The sequence below is a fragment of the Cryptomeria japonica genome, chromosome 1 (genome assembly GCF_030272615.1).
Source record: "Cryptomeria japonica chromosome 1, Sugi_1.0, whole genome shotgun sequence".
NCBI lineage: Eukaryota > Viridiplantae > Streptophyta > Pinopsida > Cupressales > Cupressaceae > Cryptomeria > Cryptomeria japonica.
Window position 1 is genome coordinate 712,757,285 of NC_081405.1, and position 17,175 is coordinate 712,774,459.

Below are 17,175 nucleotides of genomic sequence, written 5' to 3' on the forward strand. Positions count from 1 at the left end.
TTTTAGTACAAATTATTTGAACTTGTGGATTATAACTCTTGTTAATTACACTTTTACACTTGCTTTGTAAGTTTAAAACCTAATACAGTGGCTTACAACCTCTTCCCATTAAATTGAAAACTTAGAAGGGTGGCTTAATGGGGACTGGTGATGAAAACTTGAAAGGGCATCAGTGAGTTGTGCATCTCTGTAAAAGTCCATATATGTTCTCTTTCTAGGGCCTTTGCAACAATGCTTCACCCTCATATTATAAGAGAAACACTAAGATTCAAATTCTGAGTTATTCAAGCATGGTACTTGGAGAAACATCAAGATTCAAATTTTGAGTTCTTCAAGTATAAGGGGAAACTCTATGTTTGAATGATAATGCTATGTGATACTTCGAATGGATCTTAGGCATCTTTGGATCAGATATAAATGAATTTGGGTTTATCCTTTTGTACATCACCCTAACATGTCATTTGAAATGTTTTGCATTCAAGTCAATAAATAATGGCTAATTAAGAAGGTTTTTATTTGAGCTCAATTTTAAATTCAAATTTTAAACTTCTAGATATTTTTTGCGCTATGAATTTAACTTAAATGGGTAAATAAATAATCTAAAAAATAAAACCAATTTTTTTTAAAAATAAGATAAAATTAAATTGAATAAATAACTCTAAAAACACCACTTATACACTAATTACTACATTAAGACCCAATTTAAGACAACCCAATCAAAACTAACTGATTTTCCACTTATATTCAGACAATCTAATCAAAATCAACTCATTCTCCTATATTCAGTAGATTCAATAAAGTTTATATAAATATTTATATCCCCACAATCACGGTTCGAATCGCATGCTTACTATTTCAAATATAGACTTAGTCGCATATAATGTCAATGGCTATTGCACGTTACAGCCAATAATCATTTTCCAGCGTGTTGGCCCCAGTGACCGTTGAATTTTGAAGTATAAGAGTGCCGTTGAAATTTGAATTCTTCTCTAATCCACAGCCCTTCGGATTCCTACTTTCGTCGCCGCCATGCCCCACAGAAAACCCTCATAAATCCTGTACAACTTTTTTCCTTCACCGCCGACCCAGTTCAAAACACCCCACAAAAATCTCATAAAATTTTGAGACCTTTCTACGGCTCTCGTTACCCTCTAACTCTCAGGACGGCTATCAAAGACCCACTGCATCAGCCAGCAGATCCAAGTAAACTTTCTAAATAACCACATTAAATTTTGAATTCTAAAACGTAGATTTTCATGTTCTTTTTATAGACTTTTATGGTTCTTCACTCAAAGATGTCTGTGGTATCATTCACAATATGCTTGTTTGTCTAGGAAGTTCTTTACCAACAAACCCATAATTAAAGAGAAATTTCAGCCTTACTTTTGTTGCTTTTTGCCCTCCCATTTTCTCAGAAGCTTTCAGACGCCCACTTAACCATTTAGTATCTTGGGGTAATATTCTTTTAACCACATATTTGGATTTTAAACTGCAGATTTTGAAATTCATATAGGATTAGATGACTTTTAAGGTGATTTAAACCATAAAAGTTTGTAGGATTTATCAAAAACTACATTTAGAAGATTGATTCTATCTACCCTGTTCAAAACAGGCTTACAATTCAATAGGAAAAGTCCGAGCCCTGCTTTGAACGCTCGTTGCCCTCAAATTTTTCTTCCAGCTATCAAATATCCACTTAATCGTTCATCAGATATATGCAAAATTATTCAAATCCAGATGCGATTTTGGTTTTAAATAAATTGGATTACGTGACTTTTAAGGAGTTCTATGACAAGTGTATACAATCTGAGTAGATTATTTATATGGGTGTTTCTTTTGGATTAAGACTTCATCTTCTAGGTTGCTGCTGCAAGCATGTGTGTAATTTTACCCCCATCCTAGTGGGTTTACTTTTGTTTTTTGGAAACTGTTTTACGGATGATGTTCAGTTTTATAATAGTTCATCAAGCTTTGGGTAATCTTGTTTTTTAATATTTAGTGAAACAAGGTAACTTAGGTTATGACTGCAAATATGTGTGCTATGTTGCCTTTATCAAGTGCGTACACTTGTTTTGAAGATTGTTACCATGGGTATTTTGTGCTATAAGAAATTCTTGGAACTTTGATTGATTGATTTAGGTGTTCAAGCACTACACCATGACTGCAAATATCGGTGTAGTTTTACCTTATGTTAAAGAGCATTTACTTGTTTAAGATATTGTTTTTCTGGATGTTTTGGTTTTAAAATAAATTCCCAAGGCTATATTTGATTGTCTTTGTTCAAGGCTTTGTGCACTAGGTTGCGGCTGTATATATGTTTCGAACTTTGCCTAATATGAAAGTGCATTTACTGTATTAGGTTAGGGCTGCAAATATGTGTGTGATTTTTCATATTTGAAACTGCATTTACTTGTTTAAAATATTGTTTTCCCTGGTGTCTGGATTTTGAATAAAATTTTTAGTGGTTTTTCAGTTTCAAAATAAATTCTTGTTGGTGTTTGATTTCAAAATAGAATATTCAAGCTTGGGTTGAACTGATTGAAGATTTCTTATGCTGGATTGTGATTGCAAATATCTGCATAATGGGTAATTGACATCATTTAATAATATGGTTTCACTGGGTTTCACTTTGTAATATATGATTTTGTGTACGTATTTATTCTGAAGAATTTCAGGAGAGAATTTGATTTATAAGAGCTTGGAATGTTACAGTTTCTGCAGATTTCAGTGGGCAACTGAAAATGATGATGAGTTTAGGGTTTATGCTAAGGTCTTCAAGTGGAAATAGTTAGACAATGTGTCTTTCATCTTCTCGATAGATGAAAATTGAGAAGGAATTTGACTGATTTATTGATCATTCTACAGGTGATGACTTCAAACGGCCTGGATACCTTGAATCCATACAGGTCCATGTGAGCAACCAAGAATAATAATGACCGGGGTAGTTTTATTTTGATCCATTATGATTGCAGTTCTGTTTGGAGTTCAAAATTATTGTGATTGAGGGTTTGGATTTTGGGGGTGACTTTGGGCTGCGAGACATCTGGGTTTATCTCTATTTGTTTGTCAATTCTGATATTGGGATCCTAGAAATATTTGGTGGTTTATTTGCTCAGGGAAAAATTGGGATTGGTTGAGGCATTTACTGTAATCCTTCTTTTTGTAGTTCACTCAAGGGCTATTATCTTATCGGGGATTTGGGCATGGTGGGGCAGTTTGGATTGGCTTGGTTAAACTATCTTTTATTAAAAGGGAGAATAGTAAGGAAATTAGTTCTGTAGATTTAAATATTTTGGTAGTGAGAACATCAGTTGCAGGTAATTAAACAATTAAAATCTGAGGGCATATGTTGAGGCATCGCTGGTTGAGGGCACATCAGTGCTACTTCTAGACCTTTTTTATTCTGTATGGTGAAAGTCAAAACTGTAGGTGGATAAGGGCAGTGAATATTTCCTTATAGGGAAGAATTTTCTGTAGGTGATACAAAGAGGTACGTGATATGGAATTTAATGAAGTACAGGACCACAAGAAGTCAGATGAAAATCTGGCAAGGGAGCCTTTGGGATTGACAGAGACTAAGAAGAATGCTGCCCCCAAAAGGCCCCGGAATAGAGAAGTCACCTCCAGATTCATGTCCTCAACAGTTTCCTCTTCTTCTGGTACAAGGTGCCTGTCCCCTGACTTTCATTCCAAGCGTCCCCAGCCTATTCCAAGGAAACCAACACCATATCCAATGGAATCAAAAATAAATATTTTAGAAGGTCCCAAGCGTCCTGCAGGAGAGGCACTCAGGAGTTTAACAGTTTCAATGCATGCTGAAAAGTTTAATTTGGATCAGCCAACTGCAGTTACAAAACCAGGAAACACAACAGGGGAACCTCCTTCCAGGATGGAAGCAACTGCAGAGAAGAAGCGTCTAGTAATGTCACTGTTCAAGGAAGGCAGTGAATACCAGTCTGAGAATGCCAAACCTGTTGAAAATATTCTGCCCAAGCCTAAAACAGGGAAATCACATGTACATCCTATGAGTAGGAGTGTGAATATTAATAATGAAAAATTCAGTAGGCCACCACAAGCCAGGGCAAGGAGTACTAAACCTAACACAGTGAATAAATCTGTTTATGGACACATTGGTGATGATGTACTAGCGTCAAACACCTCAAGGATGGTTCCCTTAGATGGCAGAGGAAGAGGTACAGCTTTGAAAGGGCCAGAAGGAAATACAATTAAAACAACAGAGGAGCCTACTGAGATCAGGCCGTCAACAGCACAGGAGTTGAAGCAGGCTGATACGGATGGTGACACTGGCGCTGGTGACATGCCATCTAGCCCAGAGAGTATGTCTTCTGATTGCACTTCTCAGACTCTAAATGCCACAAGGAGAAGTCAAGAATGTACTAGCCATGGTTTTTTTGTGCCAGCCAGATTTTTGCAGGACACAAATAGCAGAAGCAGGGGATCAGCTGAAGTGAGGTATTCAATGCCAGAGACTGATTTGTCGACTTCCACATCAGTGAGAGTGAGAGGAACGGGGAACCTAGGGGCAGGCAAATTATCAAAATCAACTAACCAAGGTCTCCCTCCACCCCTTCCTGGTTCTCAGCCAACAGTTTCACCTGTTAAAATAATCCCTGGTTCACCTTCTAGATGTTTGCCAAGTCCAACAAAGGCAAGGAAGCAGGCAATGTTACCCCCTACAGCAAATTCCCAGAACGTTAGGAACAGCTTGGCAGGATCAGTAGTCAACTTTTGTGCTGATACACGGAAGGGAAAGAAAGGTGCTAACCACATAGAAGATGCTCACATTTTTCGCTTGCTTTATAACCGACATTTACAATGGCGATTTGTCAATGCTAAAGCAGAGTCTGCCATGAATGTACAGAAAGCTGCAGCTGAGGTGAGTTTGCATAAAACCCGGAATATTTTTTGAAAATTAACTTTATAATATTCTTTGTAGAAATGTAAATAGTGCTCAAATAAGAACTCTGTATAGATTTCATCAAATCAAAATTCTGTAAAGAAAATGTAATCCCATCGAGTATATCAATCTTAATTGGAAATTGTGTCCTCTGCTGTAATCTCACTTTGATCTGCCATCTTAAGAATGGCACTTTTGTCGGAAATTATGTTAAAAATGGCCTGCAATTCATTTTGAATGTGAACCATTTATAGACAGCATTTTCTCTCCCATCCTCAATCAAGTTGCTTCTTGCATTTTCTTCCTCTGATTTATTTCAAGCATACTTCCCGCATGTGCATCCTCTTTCTCCCCAATCTTCAAGGGAGTAACTTCTTGTTCCACCTCTAAGTTCTTTCTAGCTGCTACAAGCAGCAAAAGAGTGATTTCTTCATCATCTACCAAGCCAGCTATTTCTATTGACTTGATACACGCTCATTCTTCTCTGTTCTGTAAGCTATCATGGAAGTGTTTCCTTGTCCCATTCGTAGCTCTTCTTGCATGCATTTCACTCTATGTTTTTGTTTGTCGATATGCACTCTTCTTGCATCAAGCATCCTTCCTCAAAATGTATTTTCTGTTTCAAAATAGCAAACAAAAGCTACTGCTTCCATCCTTTTTATGCATGTTTCCAATTATACACTTCTTTTCAACATCCTTTATAGTCTCAAATATCGTGGGAGTATTGTTCCTACCATTTCCAACTTCTTCTCAATCAGTGTTCTATTATGCAAAACTCTATTGACATTCTCTACCTCAACTTGAATTTCACCTTCATGCATGCAATCCTAAAGAGGCATACCTGCTATAAATTTCTTCACAATTCCATCCTTAAGAAAGGTCCTTGTTTTATGTGCATTTTCTTCCTCTGATTCAACTTTAGGTATAATTTCTTACATGCACCTCTATTCTCCTAATCTTCAACTAAGAATTCTCTTCCCAAGCTTTAACCTCTTCCCTTTAGCTTCAACAAAAGCACCTTCTAAGCTGGCTAGTCCTTTGCCTTGATTCTTTCAGCTGCATCCTTTTTATTATCTTCTTCTTTAAGTATGTCTTTTGCTTCTCTCTCATTGTCCTATGTTCAATAAGCTCTCATGGAAGCACTTCCTTCTCCCATCTATAAATTTTCTTTCGTTCATTCCATTGTATGCTATTCCTGTGTCAATACACCCTTTCTCAGGTGTACTTTCTTCTTCGTGGAAATCTCCTTTTTCGTGTATTATATAATAAAGGACATGTTAAAAAAATGATAGCCATCTTATTTTATTTCAAAGAAAGGGTATAATAGAAAATAGTATGAGTCAATCCACAAGAACTAGGGACTGTAGAACATAGAACCAAGGAGTGAAGACGGCTTTTGTTTAGGTATTTTTGAGGAGTACATTGCTGAATAATATCCTTTGTTGATGTAGCATTTTGGTGATGTTCATGGAACTATTTAGGTCCATTTGACTTCCTTTTCACTTTGATTTTTTCTCCCTTAGGGATCTACTAAAGAACATTTCCATTGTGCGTGTGTTGTGAGTCCTCAAATTTGAAGATAGACCCGCCACTTTGTTGCTTTTGCCTAGCTTATTGAAGGGACCTGCCATTTTGTTGCTTTTTCCTAGCTTTTGAAGGGACTTGCTACTTTGTTGCATTTGCCTTGCTCATTGAGGAGCTATCAGCATGATTTTTTTCCTTATGGCACTCTTGGTAGTTGGTAGTATTTTCTAGCTCAATAACTATTCCTTCAATGAGTTTCCTTACAATTTAAAGGAGAAGCCTCTCTAAATTTCTGACCCAAAAGGAACAAATCTAAGCTAATATTTAGAATTTTAATGCATTCTATGTGTTAGGATTGAAGACTAGCTTGTTGCATTTGCAAAGATGTTAGAGTGACTTCTCCCAAAATAGGAGCTGTGGATTCATGATCAGTCAACTCGTTTCCAAGGATTTCCAGTCAGCCATCAAATGTATTGATGGCCTTCACTAAGGTGACATAGGGTTTGGTGACCTCAACGACAAATATCTCGTTAGGAGTGACATAGGTTGGTAGATTGGTTTTGGGAGTGATTAGAGTGATCGAATCCATGGTTCTTTGAGTCTCAATTGTTGCTTGTAGGAGAGAAGTAATGTAACGTGTTTCCACTATGAACAAGTTGTTTCTAGGTCGAGCTAGTCGACTTTGGTAATAGTAATGGGATGACTTCTCACACTAGTGATAGTAGAGAAAGGGCCTAGAAAAGGGATATGAGATAAAGGCACGATTGCATGTTGCAATTTGCAAGTCAATTGAAGAGAAATAATACCAATAAACCTATGCAAAAGAAGCAGTTGTAATGGAATTTTAAATGTGGTAAAAAGCAAATAATGGCACTCTCACAACATAACATGATTATTTACCCTAGGAAATCCTTTTAGGGAAAAAATTATAGGTAAAACAGCACTTGTTGTGTAATCTCAACTATTCACAATACAATAACAAATTGTGCACTTGTGATTAGGAATCCACTAAACAGTAATACAGTAGAATGGATATAAAACCATGAACCAAAAAAACATGTATTAGGGACCAAGCTATTTTCAAATTGTTAAGAGGTGTAAAAAGGGCCAAACTATTTTCAAATTGTTAAGGGGTCTATAAGGGCCCAAACTATTTTTAAAGTATATAAAACGAATCTAACATCAACTAAAGAAGAAACTTTGGGTAGACAAGCAATAAGCCATGAGAAAATATTTGTAGGCACATCAGTATAGAGTAAGAGTAAGAGCCAGGGTTTTGTGTGACAATACAACACCACATAGGATTCACCTGCTCTGATACCAACTTATGCAGAGTTATGTGTTATGACTTCAACATTTCAATTAAATGCTTTTCCCTTAATCTATTAGACAATTTGTCGGATTCTCCTTTCAGCCTGCAGCTGAACATGAACATCATTCCTTCAATTCGAAAAGGTTAGAGTGTTCAAAAACATACATCAGAGATTTACATGGTATCATCCAGGGAAAAGCACTGCCCCAAATCTCTAACCTACTTAAGCTATGGTCCCATGAAGAGGATTTAGCAAAAATTTCTTGGTGGGTGTTGCTGAGAATATTTAGGAGCCTTTTGCAGGAAAGTTCTGCCAAGAATTTTTCATTTCTTTTTGTGAGGAAAGATTTGAGGTGAAAGAAATTTTAAGGGAGATAGTGTAGGGGATATAGATATACAAATTGACGGTGCATCTTTTATTTATATTTAGAAACCTAAAAAACCATGTCATGCAAAGGTACCACATAAACATAGAAGTCCCTAAGACAGTGGAGGGACTTTTGAATCCCTCTTCCCCAGCAGTTTCTAAAATTTTGTCGGCTGAAAATGTGGAGCTCCTATTTTATGGGAAAATATTCATTTTACTAATGTAGCTGTACTTTTTTTATTCCATGGGACTGACCTCAGAATATAAATAAGAGCCGGAGCCCCTTCCATAGAATCAAAACAAATTCTCTTTTCTATTGGGTAGATAAGATCTCATTAACCATTCTTTTCTATCAATAAACTAAATAGCTCAGATACCCCGTTCTTGCAGAAAATGGCCAGGTCCGTGTCTTGGTTCTTGCCCGGTCCTGGTCCGAGCCTGGTTCGACCTGGATCTCACCTGGGTCCTGCCTAGATGCAGGACCCACAGGGAACCCAGCCCCCTGGGCAGGACCCGGGTGAACCCAAGCCCGTGGGTTCCCAAAAACAGGGCCTACGGGTCAGAAAGCAAAAAAGAAAACAAATAAAAACAGTTTTTTTAATGCTTTTTTATACTTTACTGTGTCATGACATTTTCACATTTTGAAACTTGAATATTATCTTTTTTGCAAATTATGAATATGATATTACATTTATGATATATGAATATCAGAATATTTACTGGCATTGGCAATTATGGATTTATGATTTATGATCTATCTGTTATCATTTATGTATCATTGTATGGGAAAGTTATATTGTATGTTTCATATTTGTATGTTTGGAACTGTGAACATATATATTTATAATTTTGATGTTTGAACATATATATAATATATGACATATGTATATTTATAATATATATATATATATACGGACGAACCTGTACCCGTACCCAAGAAAGAATTTTTTTTTGCCAAATCCGTGAATCCGAACCTGAATCGGAACCTGAATCTGAACCCCAACCGGTAACTTAGCTAAATAGCAGTCCTTTATTATCCATTTTGGTTGTGCTGTTGTTGATCTGTAAGGTGTGCCAGTAATATTGTGTCCCCAGTTTTGTGTTTTCAGGTTGAATGTGTAGATCTCAAGGTTCATAGCCTATCAATCTCAGGCATTATTCCTTGGATGGTTTAGGACTGTTTCCATCATCAGTTGTGGCTATCATATCCATAATGCTTACGTTAGCGTCCTATATAGTACTAGTGCGGCAGTGCCAATATATACTAGTATCCTCAAGATTCTATTGTATTAGTGAGCCCAGCAACTTCGATAATGAGGAGGCATGACAATTCCATTCTGAATCATTTCAGTAAAGCTATAACAATATGATTGTTTATTAGTATTTTACTTGTTTCTTTCAGAAATTTTAGTTAACGATTTTGTTGCTTTTTCTTCTAGACTCAAATTTTTTTGGTATAGATTTCTTGTCAAGATATGTTTCCTTTATTATTAATATTTTTGAAGTTGTTCTCTTAATGTTGTAGGAAACACTCATTATCATCTTCATAATCTGATTCTTGAGATTTTGATGTACAGAAAATGCTTCACAATATGTGGATGGCTACTTCAGAATTGCAAGATTCAGTAACAATGAAGCGTATTGAGCAGCAGAAAGCATTCCAGGAAAACAAACTGAGGTCTGTTCTTTCGGGACAAGTGAGATTTCTAACCTTATCTTTCTCTGCAAAGTTTTGTGATGCTTCTTCTCATTTCCCTGAAAAATCCTAGCAAGTTCAGATACTCATATTTATACACATAATTGTACACTTGAGACTTCATAATCCAGTACCAGTCGTTTTTCCAATGGCTAGTTCGTTCAACTTTAGCTTTAAGAAATTTAGTATACTACAATCTCGTAGGGATTTTGAAAATTAAAATTACCTCAATCTTTCTTATATTAGGAAGAATGCTCCCTTTATAATCAAGGGTTCCATTAAAATCTAAGATCTGTGATTAGATTACTGCTAAGGAGTGGGTCACTGAAGATCCATCTTGGGGAGTCCTCAAAACGCTATGAGTTGATTGGGATAATCTTGATTACTGGATTACCGTTTTGTGAATTGAATTGGTCAATCCAAAGTTCATTCACAGAGAGTTTGAATTTTAATTACTCTATTTTATCAAACATTATATTTAACTTGAATATTTTCTGGATTAGACTATTTGATGAAGTAAAAAGTTGACATAGTCTAATCCAGAAAATAATCAAGCTAAGATTATGCAGTCTAATCTAGAAAATATTCAAGCTAAGATTATGGACTCTGATTCTTTTTTTCTTTAATTGAAGATTACATTTTCTAATAGTTACAAATGAGCTGTCAAAGTAGCATTTATTAGTGCATGAGTTGTTACATACAAAACCTTGTGTATAAAAGATTAGCATCACAGTAAAGTTGATATTAAATGTGCATTAATATAGGAACAGAAGATCTGTCATAATGAAGTTCTTGTTAATGTGTATTTAATGTGCATTAAAGGTAGGAGTTGAGGATAATCTTCATTAAAAAAAATTCCATCTTCAGGAATAGAGGAATAGTTCTCTGTCGAAATTTTTTAAACACCACCTCTCCGAAATATTTAGGAGGTGTACAGGATATCCAAATATTAAAGTCAGCTACATCATTCATTTGGCAAGTTGCGAGTGTCCATCAGATTAGTAGATGTTTCTGAAAGTTGAAACTTGATGTTGACAAAGATCTCAACAAATCAATAAAATAATCCCCAAATTTAAATATTTTTGTATTTATTTGAATTTCCAAATGTAAAGTAATATAATCAGTTTGAAACTTTGAGATGTGATACGGTATACTTGAATATCTCACATATCTTGATGTTTGTGCTAGTAGGAGGCTTATCTAGAAGACTGGACTTTGCTGGAGCAAGACCATATCAGTGTTCTTTCAGAAGCAATAAAAAATTTAGAGGCTGCCACACTTCGACTTCCAATCACCAATGGTGTAAAGGTATAGATTATTTTTCAGTGTGATGTATTTTGTTACAGACCTGCTATACATGTTTGGGGATATGATCTCAAACATATTAGACAGTAAATGTGATATAAAATGTACCAAGCAGGCTCTTTATATGTGTTTGATGAAAGATTTGGATTGTACTAATTCAAACTTATGAACAGGCTAATGTACAAGAGGTGAAGGAAGCTCTCGATTCAGCAGTTAATATGATGGATTCAGTGAGCTCTTCTGTCAGCAGTCTGTTACCCAAGGTAAGTAAACTCACATTATTACCTTTCAAATGTAATACCGAGTTATTTTCTTCTTAGTGTTTGACATTTATTCTTAGTCTCTAGAAATTCAATGCTTTGCTTTGGAAATTATGAAATACTAATTCTTAAGATGTAATGGAGTGTATTATAATTTTAACTATAATTCTATATTCTTTGGATCTTTGCCATTGCATGTATCCCTTTCTTTACTTTAAATAATCCCAGATAACGTTCTATACATGCGTGTTAGTCAATCAACCATCCTTGATCGGTAACTCTAGCAACACTTTAAAGTACCCATCAAGGATCCACAAGAGGGATATGTCTAAGTGCAGGTCCTGGGCCACTTTGGCATAACAGATGCACCTTGGTCTTGGCATAGATGTTAAAATAAGTCAATATATTTTATTTGAATGCACGTCACAATCAGAACATATCTCCTAATCAGCAAATAACCTCGCTCATCTTGAAATGTATGATAAAGATACATAGGTTTTGCTTGGTGATTAAACAACATATTTGACTAATTGTATTGTGTGATGTTGTATATCTGCGCCCATCTATATCCTTATATTGTATTGTACGTTGAGTTTATGGAGTAACCGACATGTGGTGTACATAAGTCTCGCATCTAGCCTACATAAGGTCTACTGTTTAATTAAATGTGTATATATATAACATTGTAATGCCTTCTATGTATAATCTTGAATCTGAACAACTTAAAAATGTTCATCGAACCCCATGCTATTGCAGGTAGAGAGCACGAGTACTTTAGTGTGTGAACTTGCAGCAGTAACTGCTCAGGAGAAAGCAATACTGGATGAATGTGGAGACCTTATAGCTACAATGGGGATGTTACAGGTGATATTTCATGTGAACTCCAGAACAGTTTTTTTTTTTAATTCTAAGGAGAAAGAGAGCAATAAAGTTGATTGCTATATCATTTTATAGGTGGAGGAATCCAGCTTGAGGACGCATTTGATTCAGTTAAAACAAGACAAATGCAGGGGAAGTAGATGAGGAAGTAATGACCATTGTTGTTGCTCATTATAATATCTTCATTTATTTCCTGCAAATGGTAATCCTGCATCATTCTTTATTTGTAAAAATATCAGTGTAGAATAGTAATGAGTTCAATATATAAAATAATTGCGAAGGCATTCTTGTATGTTAAAAGCATGTGAGGAAATACATTAAGATCGAGTGCAATGTACCTTAGGTGACCTCAATGTCAATGGTTCAGATCTGGCTTATATCGAGCTCTACAATTTTGACTATGTGCCGTGCTGAGGCCAATAAATGTGTTGTTAAGCTGGAATGCTTTTACAAGTTAATAAAATTTCTTTACATCACAAAGATCAAGCATGTATGCAACTTTGGGATTTCTAAGATTTTCTTCACAAGAGCTGTTTATGTAAAGTGTAGCACTTGTAGCAGATTCAATTTGATAATTATATATCAGACCTACATTCTACATGAGATGCATTCTATCATATGTCCACTACATGAAATGTTCCCTTGATTAAATGCTAGATCACAACAAAATGAAGAATGATAAAATTAAATCTCTCTAAGATCACAATAAATTCATGACAACATTAAATTTATCAATATTCACAAGATAAAATGACAAAATTTTAATATTTGTATTTCAAGATGATAAAGTGAAGGAAATAACTACATATATATAGGGTTTGGGATGCATAAGCTAAGATGACAAGTGTCCTAGAAAGCCTTCATGATCTATATGATTGACTATACACGTAGGAGTTGTGGTTGTTAATGTAAATATGGTCATTTCACATCTAGTTAGCTAATCACTCTTTTTAGGTTAACCCATTCATACTTGTTAGGTCTTTGGGATGCATAAACAAAGATGACAAGTGTCCTAGAAAACCTTTGTGATCTAGACTATAGACTATATATGTAGGAGTTGTAGTTGTTAATGTAAATAGAGTAATTTTACATTTAGTTAGCTAATCACTCTTTCTAGGTTGACCCATTCATTCTTTTTAATGTAAATAGGTCATTTCATATCTAGTTAGCTAATTATTCTCTTAGTTTACCCTGTAATGTCCCCTCAAAAGTAATACTTCTTTTGGGGTATTCGAATAAAAAATAAACTTTCATTATTTTATATTAGTCTTTACTTTACTAATATATTATAATTAAAGTTTAGTTCTTTTTATTTTTCAATAAAGGCTAATATTTAAATATTAGTGTAAACTATTATTTAAATCATTAATTCCAGTGTGTTAGCGGCATTTGGTTGAAATTGGTTTTCCTACGGGAATTTTTTCCCGATGGGATATCATTTTGATTTGATAGTTGGAAGTAAAGTTTTATTCAACTCTGTAGTTTTCGATAAGGAAATCATAGTATTCCTTTCGTCAATTATAAATTGGCCTATTGGAATTTTATTGCAATGTTATTCACGGTGGGATTGAACTAAGGAAGTGTCGGCACATATATGTTCCAATTGATATAAACTTTCATTCTTCAGATGTGGTGTTATGAGTATTGGCGCATTCGATGAATCTAAAGCTTTTCGTATCATGCCTGACTATCGGAAGACAGTTCGAACACTAAGGATTGTGAATGCGAACCTATTTTGTCATCACCGGGTGGCTAAGGTATGGTGGAATATAATATTCAATTGCCGTGATTGAACAAAGATCGCTTGGAGCGGAGTTGGAATTTGCTTGCCAATCCATTACAAACCCGATATCAGGTCCTATTTCATAAATTGTGGTGGTCTTGCTCTGTATTCATGGATACGAGAATAAGCATGGATCTCGCCAATAAGTCTGTTCCTACTTGTCACATTCTTAAGATATATGCGTGGATTCCTCTAGAAGTCTGATTCGACTTGTTTTTGAGGTATTTACGAAATAATACTTCAAGTATTAATATTTTAGAACAACAACGATTCTGTTTAATGGTGTCTGAACCTCATGAACCCCTCGAACCATCCTGAAAAGAGCTCATAGTGTTCATATAGGTACCATAGGTTCTAAGTTGTGTTTAAGACATTTTAAGGCTAACATTCATATCAAGTGTTTTGCAACAGCTCTATTTCACGGTTGCGGATGATGTTTCATATACTCTTTCTCCAGACTGTGAACCGTTTGAACCTAGTTCAAACAGTTCAGTGATGTTCAAACTGTTCGATGAAATTCAAGGTTTAAGCTCTGCAGGTCTGATTTTATGACAGTCATATAGAACCACACACAGTAGCACATATCTTTTTACTCTGACATTATTTTTGAAATCTCTCCAGTCATAATGTAGAAAACTAGGTTACGACCAACATATCCAAAATTGAGAAAGATCCAATGGTGAAAACAATAGTTATGGCCCCCGCACCGAGACAGATTTTGACTGTCGCAAATATTTTCAGTCTGCCCAGCATAATGAATATTTTCATTTTGGGATAAAATATTCAAGTGCCACTTGTCCAAATATTCTTATAAACTTTAGAGAATTATATTTCTAATGTTTATAAATATTTGATGCTATAAATAAGAGTAATGGGGAAAGTGAAAAGTAAAAGTTAAAAGGTTTTTCAAGCTTTAGTTATAAAACTGAATAAAGATCTCATGTAGCTATTTATTGCAAGAGGATTGAAGGAGGCAGGGTTCTTCTTCTTTTCTTTTCTTCCAGCAGCTTGTGGGTGAGAGGGAGTAGATTTTTATTTGTAAGGGAGGAGTTGAAGATTTTCTAAGCAATGTTTTGTACAGAAAATATGAATCTTTGAGTTGATTTTCAGACATGAATAGAATGCAGATGATATCTTCAATCTTTGTGTTGTTGATATTCTTCTCATGACTGTAGCTGGAATTTGAGCCTTTGCAGTTGTTTATTAATGTCTTTTCTGCTATAATCGATTGTGTATGTGGATTTATTACACGACTGTGTGCTTGAAAGTAAGCCATATTGGAGCAACATCATTCTCTGTTAGTTTTTAGTCCAAATGTTATCCATAAGTGCAGACAATTAAATTTTGATTTAATGGTCTTCATTTATATCTGTTTTGTAAATCTTTGGCATTCATTTTCATAGCTATGGATGAATGTTATTTTCCTTTATTGCTTTCTGGTTAAAAGCATATCAACAATTTAATTCCTTGTAAATCTTCTAAGAGGGAGCTGTACCTCTCAATTCAGAGGAAGATTATCACTTTAATGATAATCTATCCAACTATTAGTTCTTTTTGTCCTTCATTCTGGGCATTTTGAGTTTATTTGTATAGTTATTTTAGAAGGACAAATCTGTTAACTAACAATCCTCTAGTGAGTTAACCTTTAACAGGGTTTATAGCCATCCCTTAACCGAGTGATCCCTAATAGGATCGGTTCCTAACGGAACCTTATTGTAAAGTATTTAACCCGACTAGGCTCCTAACAGAGCGGACTTCAAAAGAGTTCAAAACAAGCTTGTGGGTATTCATCCCCACCGTGGTTTTTCCCATTTGGGTTTCCACATGAAAAATCTGCGTGTTATGGGTTGTGAGTTTTTATGTGATGATTGAGTAGTTTTTGATTAAAGTTGAGTATGCATGCATTGCTAAATGATTGTGGTATTATTGATGCAACTCATGCATGACTAAACTGGTAAAGTAGCTATCAAGATCTGAGATCCGTTGAATGCTGTCTTAAGTACTTTTGGTTAACCAGTTTAGCTGTCTGAAGCATTTCTGTTTAACCGGTATTGCTATGGTTAAGTACAGTGGTATAGACAACCAGTTATCCCCCCCGCGCCCCCCCCCCCCCCCCCCCAAAAAAAAAAAAAAAAAAAGGTAAAAAAAAGTGATAGTTTCTCTCACCCCTAGAAGAGTTAAAAAATGAACATGTGTTCATTGGAAAGGGTTTGGTAAAAATATTTGTATTCTACTCTTATGTAAGATAGTACTAAATATCGATGGTTTGCTCTTGTATAAGATATCAAATTTTGTGCATATGGATCTCAATATGTTTTGTTCATTGACAGTGAACTAGATTTATTGGAGATTGCAAAAGCACTTTGGTTGTCATAGTAGATGATGGACGGTGGTTGATAGGTGATATCAAACTATGTTAGGATGTGATGAAGCCAAAGGCCTCTATAATAGCCATCACAACACCCTTGTATTTTGCTTTCATAGATGAGAGAGCAATAACATGTTGCTTTTTTCTCAATCGGCACATAGGAACAGATCCAAGTTGAAAATTCTCGCTAGATGTGGATTTTTAGTCCTCATAATCACCAATCCAATCAAAATCTATGTATTCTACAAAATTTGTATTTGAACTTGTTGCATAGTGTATCCCTAAGCGTGTCCCCTATACATAGTGTAGTATATGTTTGGTGAGTCTCTGATGAAGCTTATGAGGTTATTACATAAAAAAAGTATGTCTGGTAAGAGGAAAAATAACCTACAAATTTAGAATACTTGTTGAGTTATTTTTTCTTAGTTTCAATATCATGGAATTTTTTTTGGGTAATCGAAAAAATAGGAAATTAATATTCATAAAATCTACACAAACTTGGTGGACGTTTTGTAATTCTCAAAAACAACTTTTTAATTACTATTTGATTGTGGAAACATGTGTCTATATGCTTGAGATATGTCTTTCGAAAGAGAACTATCTCTTTTAGCAAAGAGGAATAGTCCCAAGTCTAGGTGTTGGTCACCTATGTTACTAGGTTCTAATACCTATGATTTGGAGAGGTTAATGCTACCAACATAGTGGTTAAAGGGTGGAATATCAATGTTCACTAGATGGTGGAAAAATTGTAGTGGACTAAGCA

At 35.2% G+C, this 17,175-nt stretch overlaps 1 protein-coding gene across 3 annotated transcripts; it reads left to right on the forward strand.

Annotated features, from left to right (window-relative positions):
* The first annotated feature begins 887 nt into the window (after positions 1-887).
* LOC131050396 (QWRF motif-containing protein 2) lies at positions 888-12,776 on the forward strand. 3 transcript variants are annotated; one of them, XM_057984555.2, is made up of 7 exons: positions 888-1,203; positions 2,713-4,897; positions 9,699-9,818; positions 11,009-11,125; positions 11,296-11,385; positions 12,139-12,246; positions 12,337-12,776. In XM_057984555.2, the coding sequence occupies exons 2-7, from the start codon at positions 3,500-3,502 to the stop codon at positions 12,403-12,405; spliced, it is 1,902 nt and encodes a 633-aa protein (XP_057840538.2). In that variant the 5' UTR covers positions 888-1,203; positions 2,713-3,499; the 3' UTR covers positions 12,406-12,776. The 3 variants fall into 3 exon arrangements, with proteins under 3 accessions (XP_057840538.2, XP_057840540.2, XP_057840541.2); XM_057984557.2 differs by having other exon boundaries at positions 2,866-4,897; XM_057984558.2 differs by lacking the exon at positions 888-1,203 and adding an exon at positions 1,321-1,454 and having other exon boundaries at positions 2,866-4,897.
* Positions 12,777-17,175: the final 4,399 nt, after the last annotated feature.

Coding starts and splice junctions, on each gene's coding strand:
- LOC131050396 (XM_057984555.2), top strand. CDS start 3,500: ATGGAATTTAATGAAGTACAGGACCACAAGAAGTCAGATGAAAATCTG. Junction 4,898..9,698: donor TACAGAAAGCTGCAGCTGAG/GTGAGTTTGCAT, acceptor TTTGATGTACAG/AAAATGCTTCACAATATGTG. Junction 12,247..12,336: donor CTACAATGGGGATGTTACAG/GTGATATTTCAT, acceptor ATCATTTTATAG/GTGGAGGAATCCAGCTTGAG.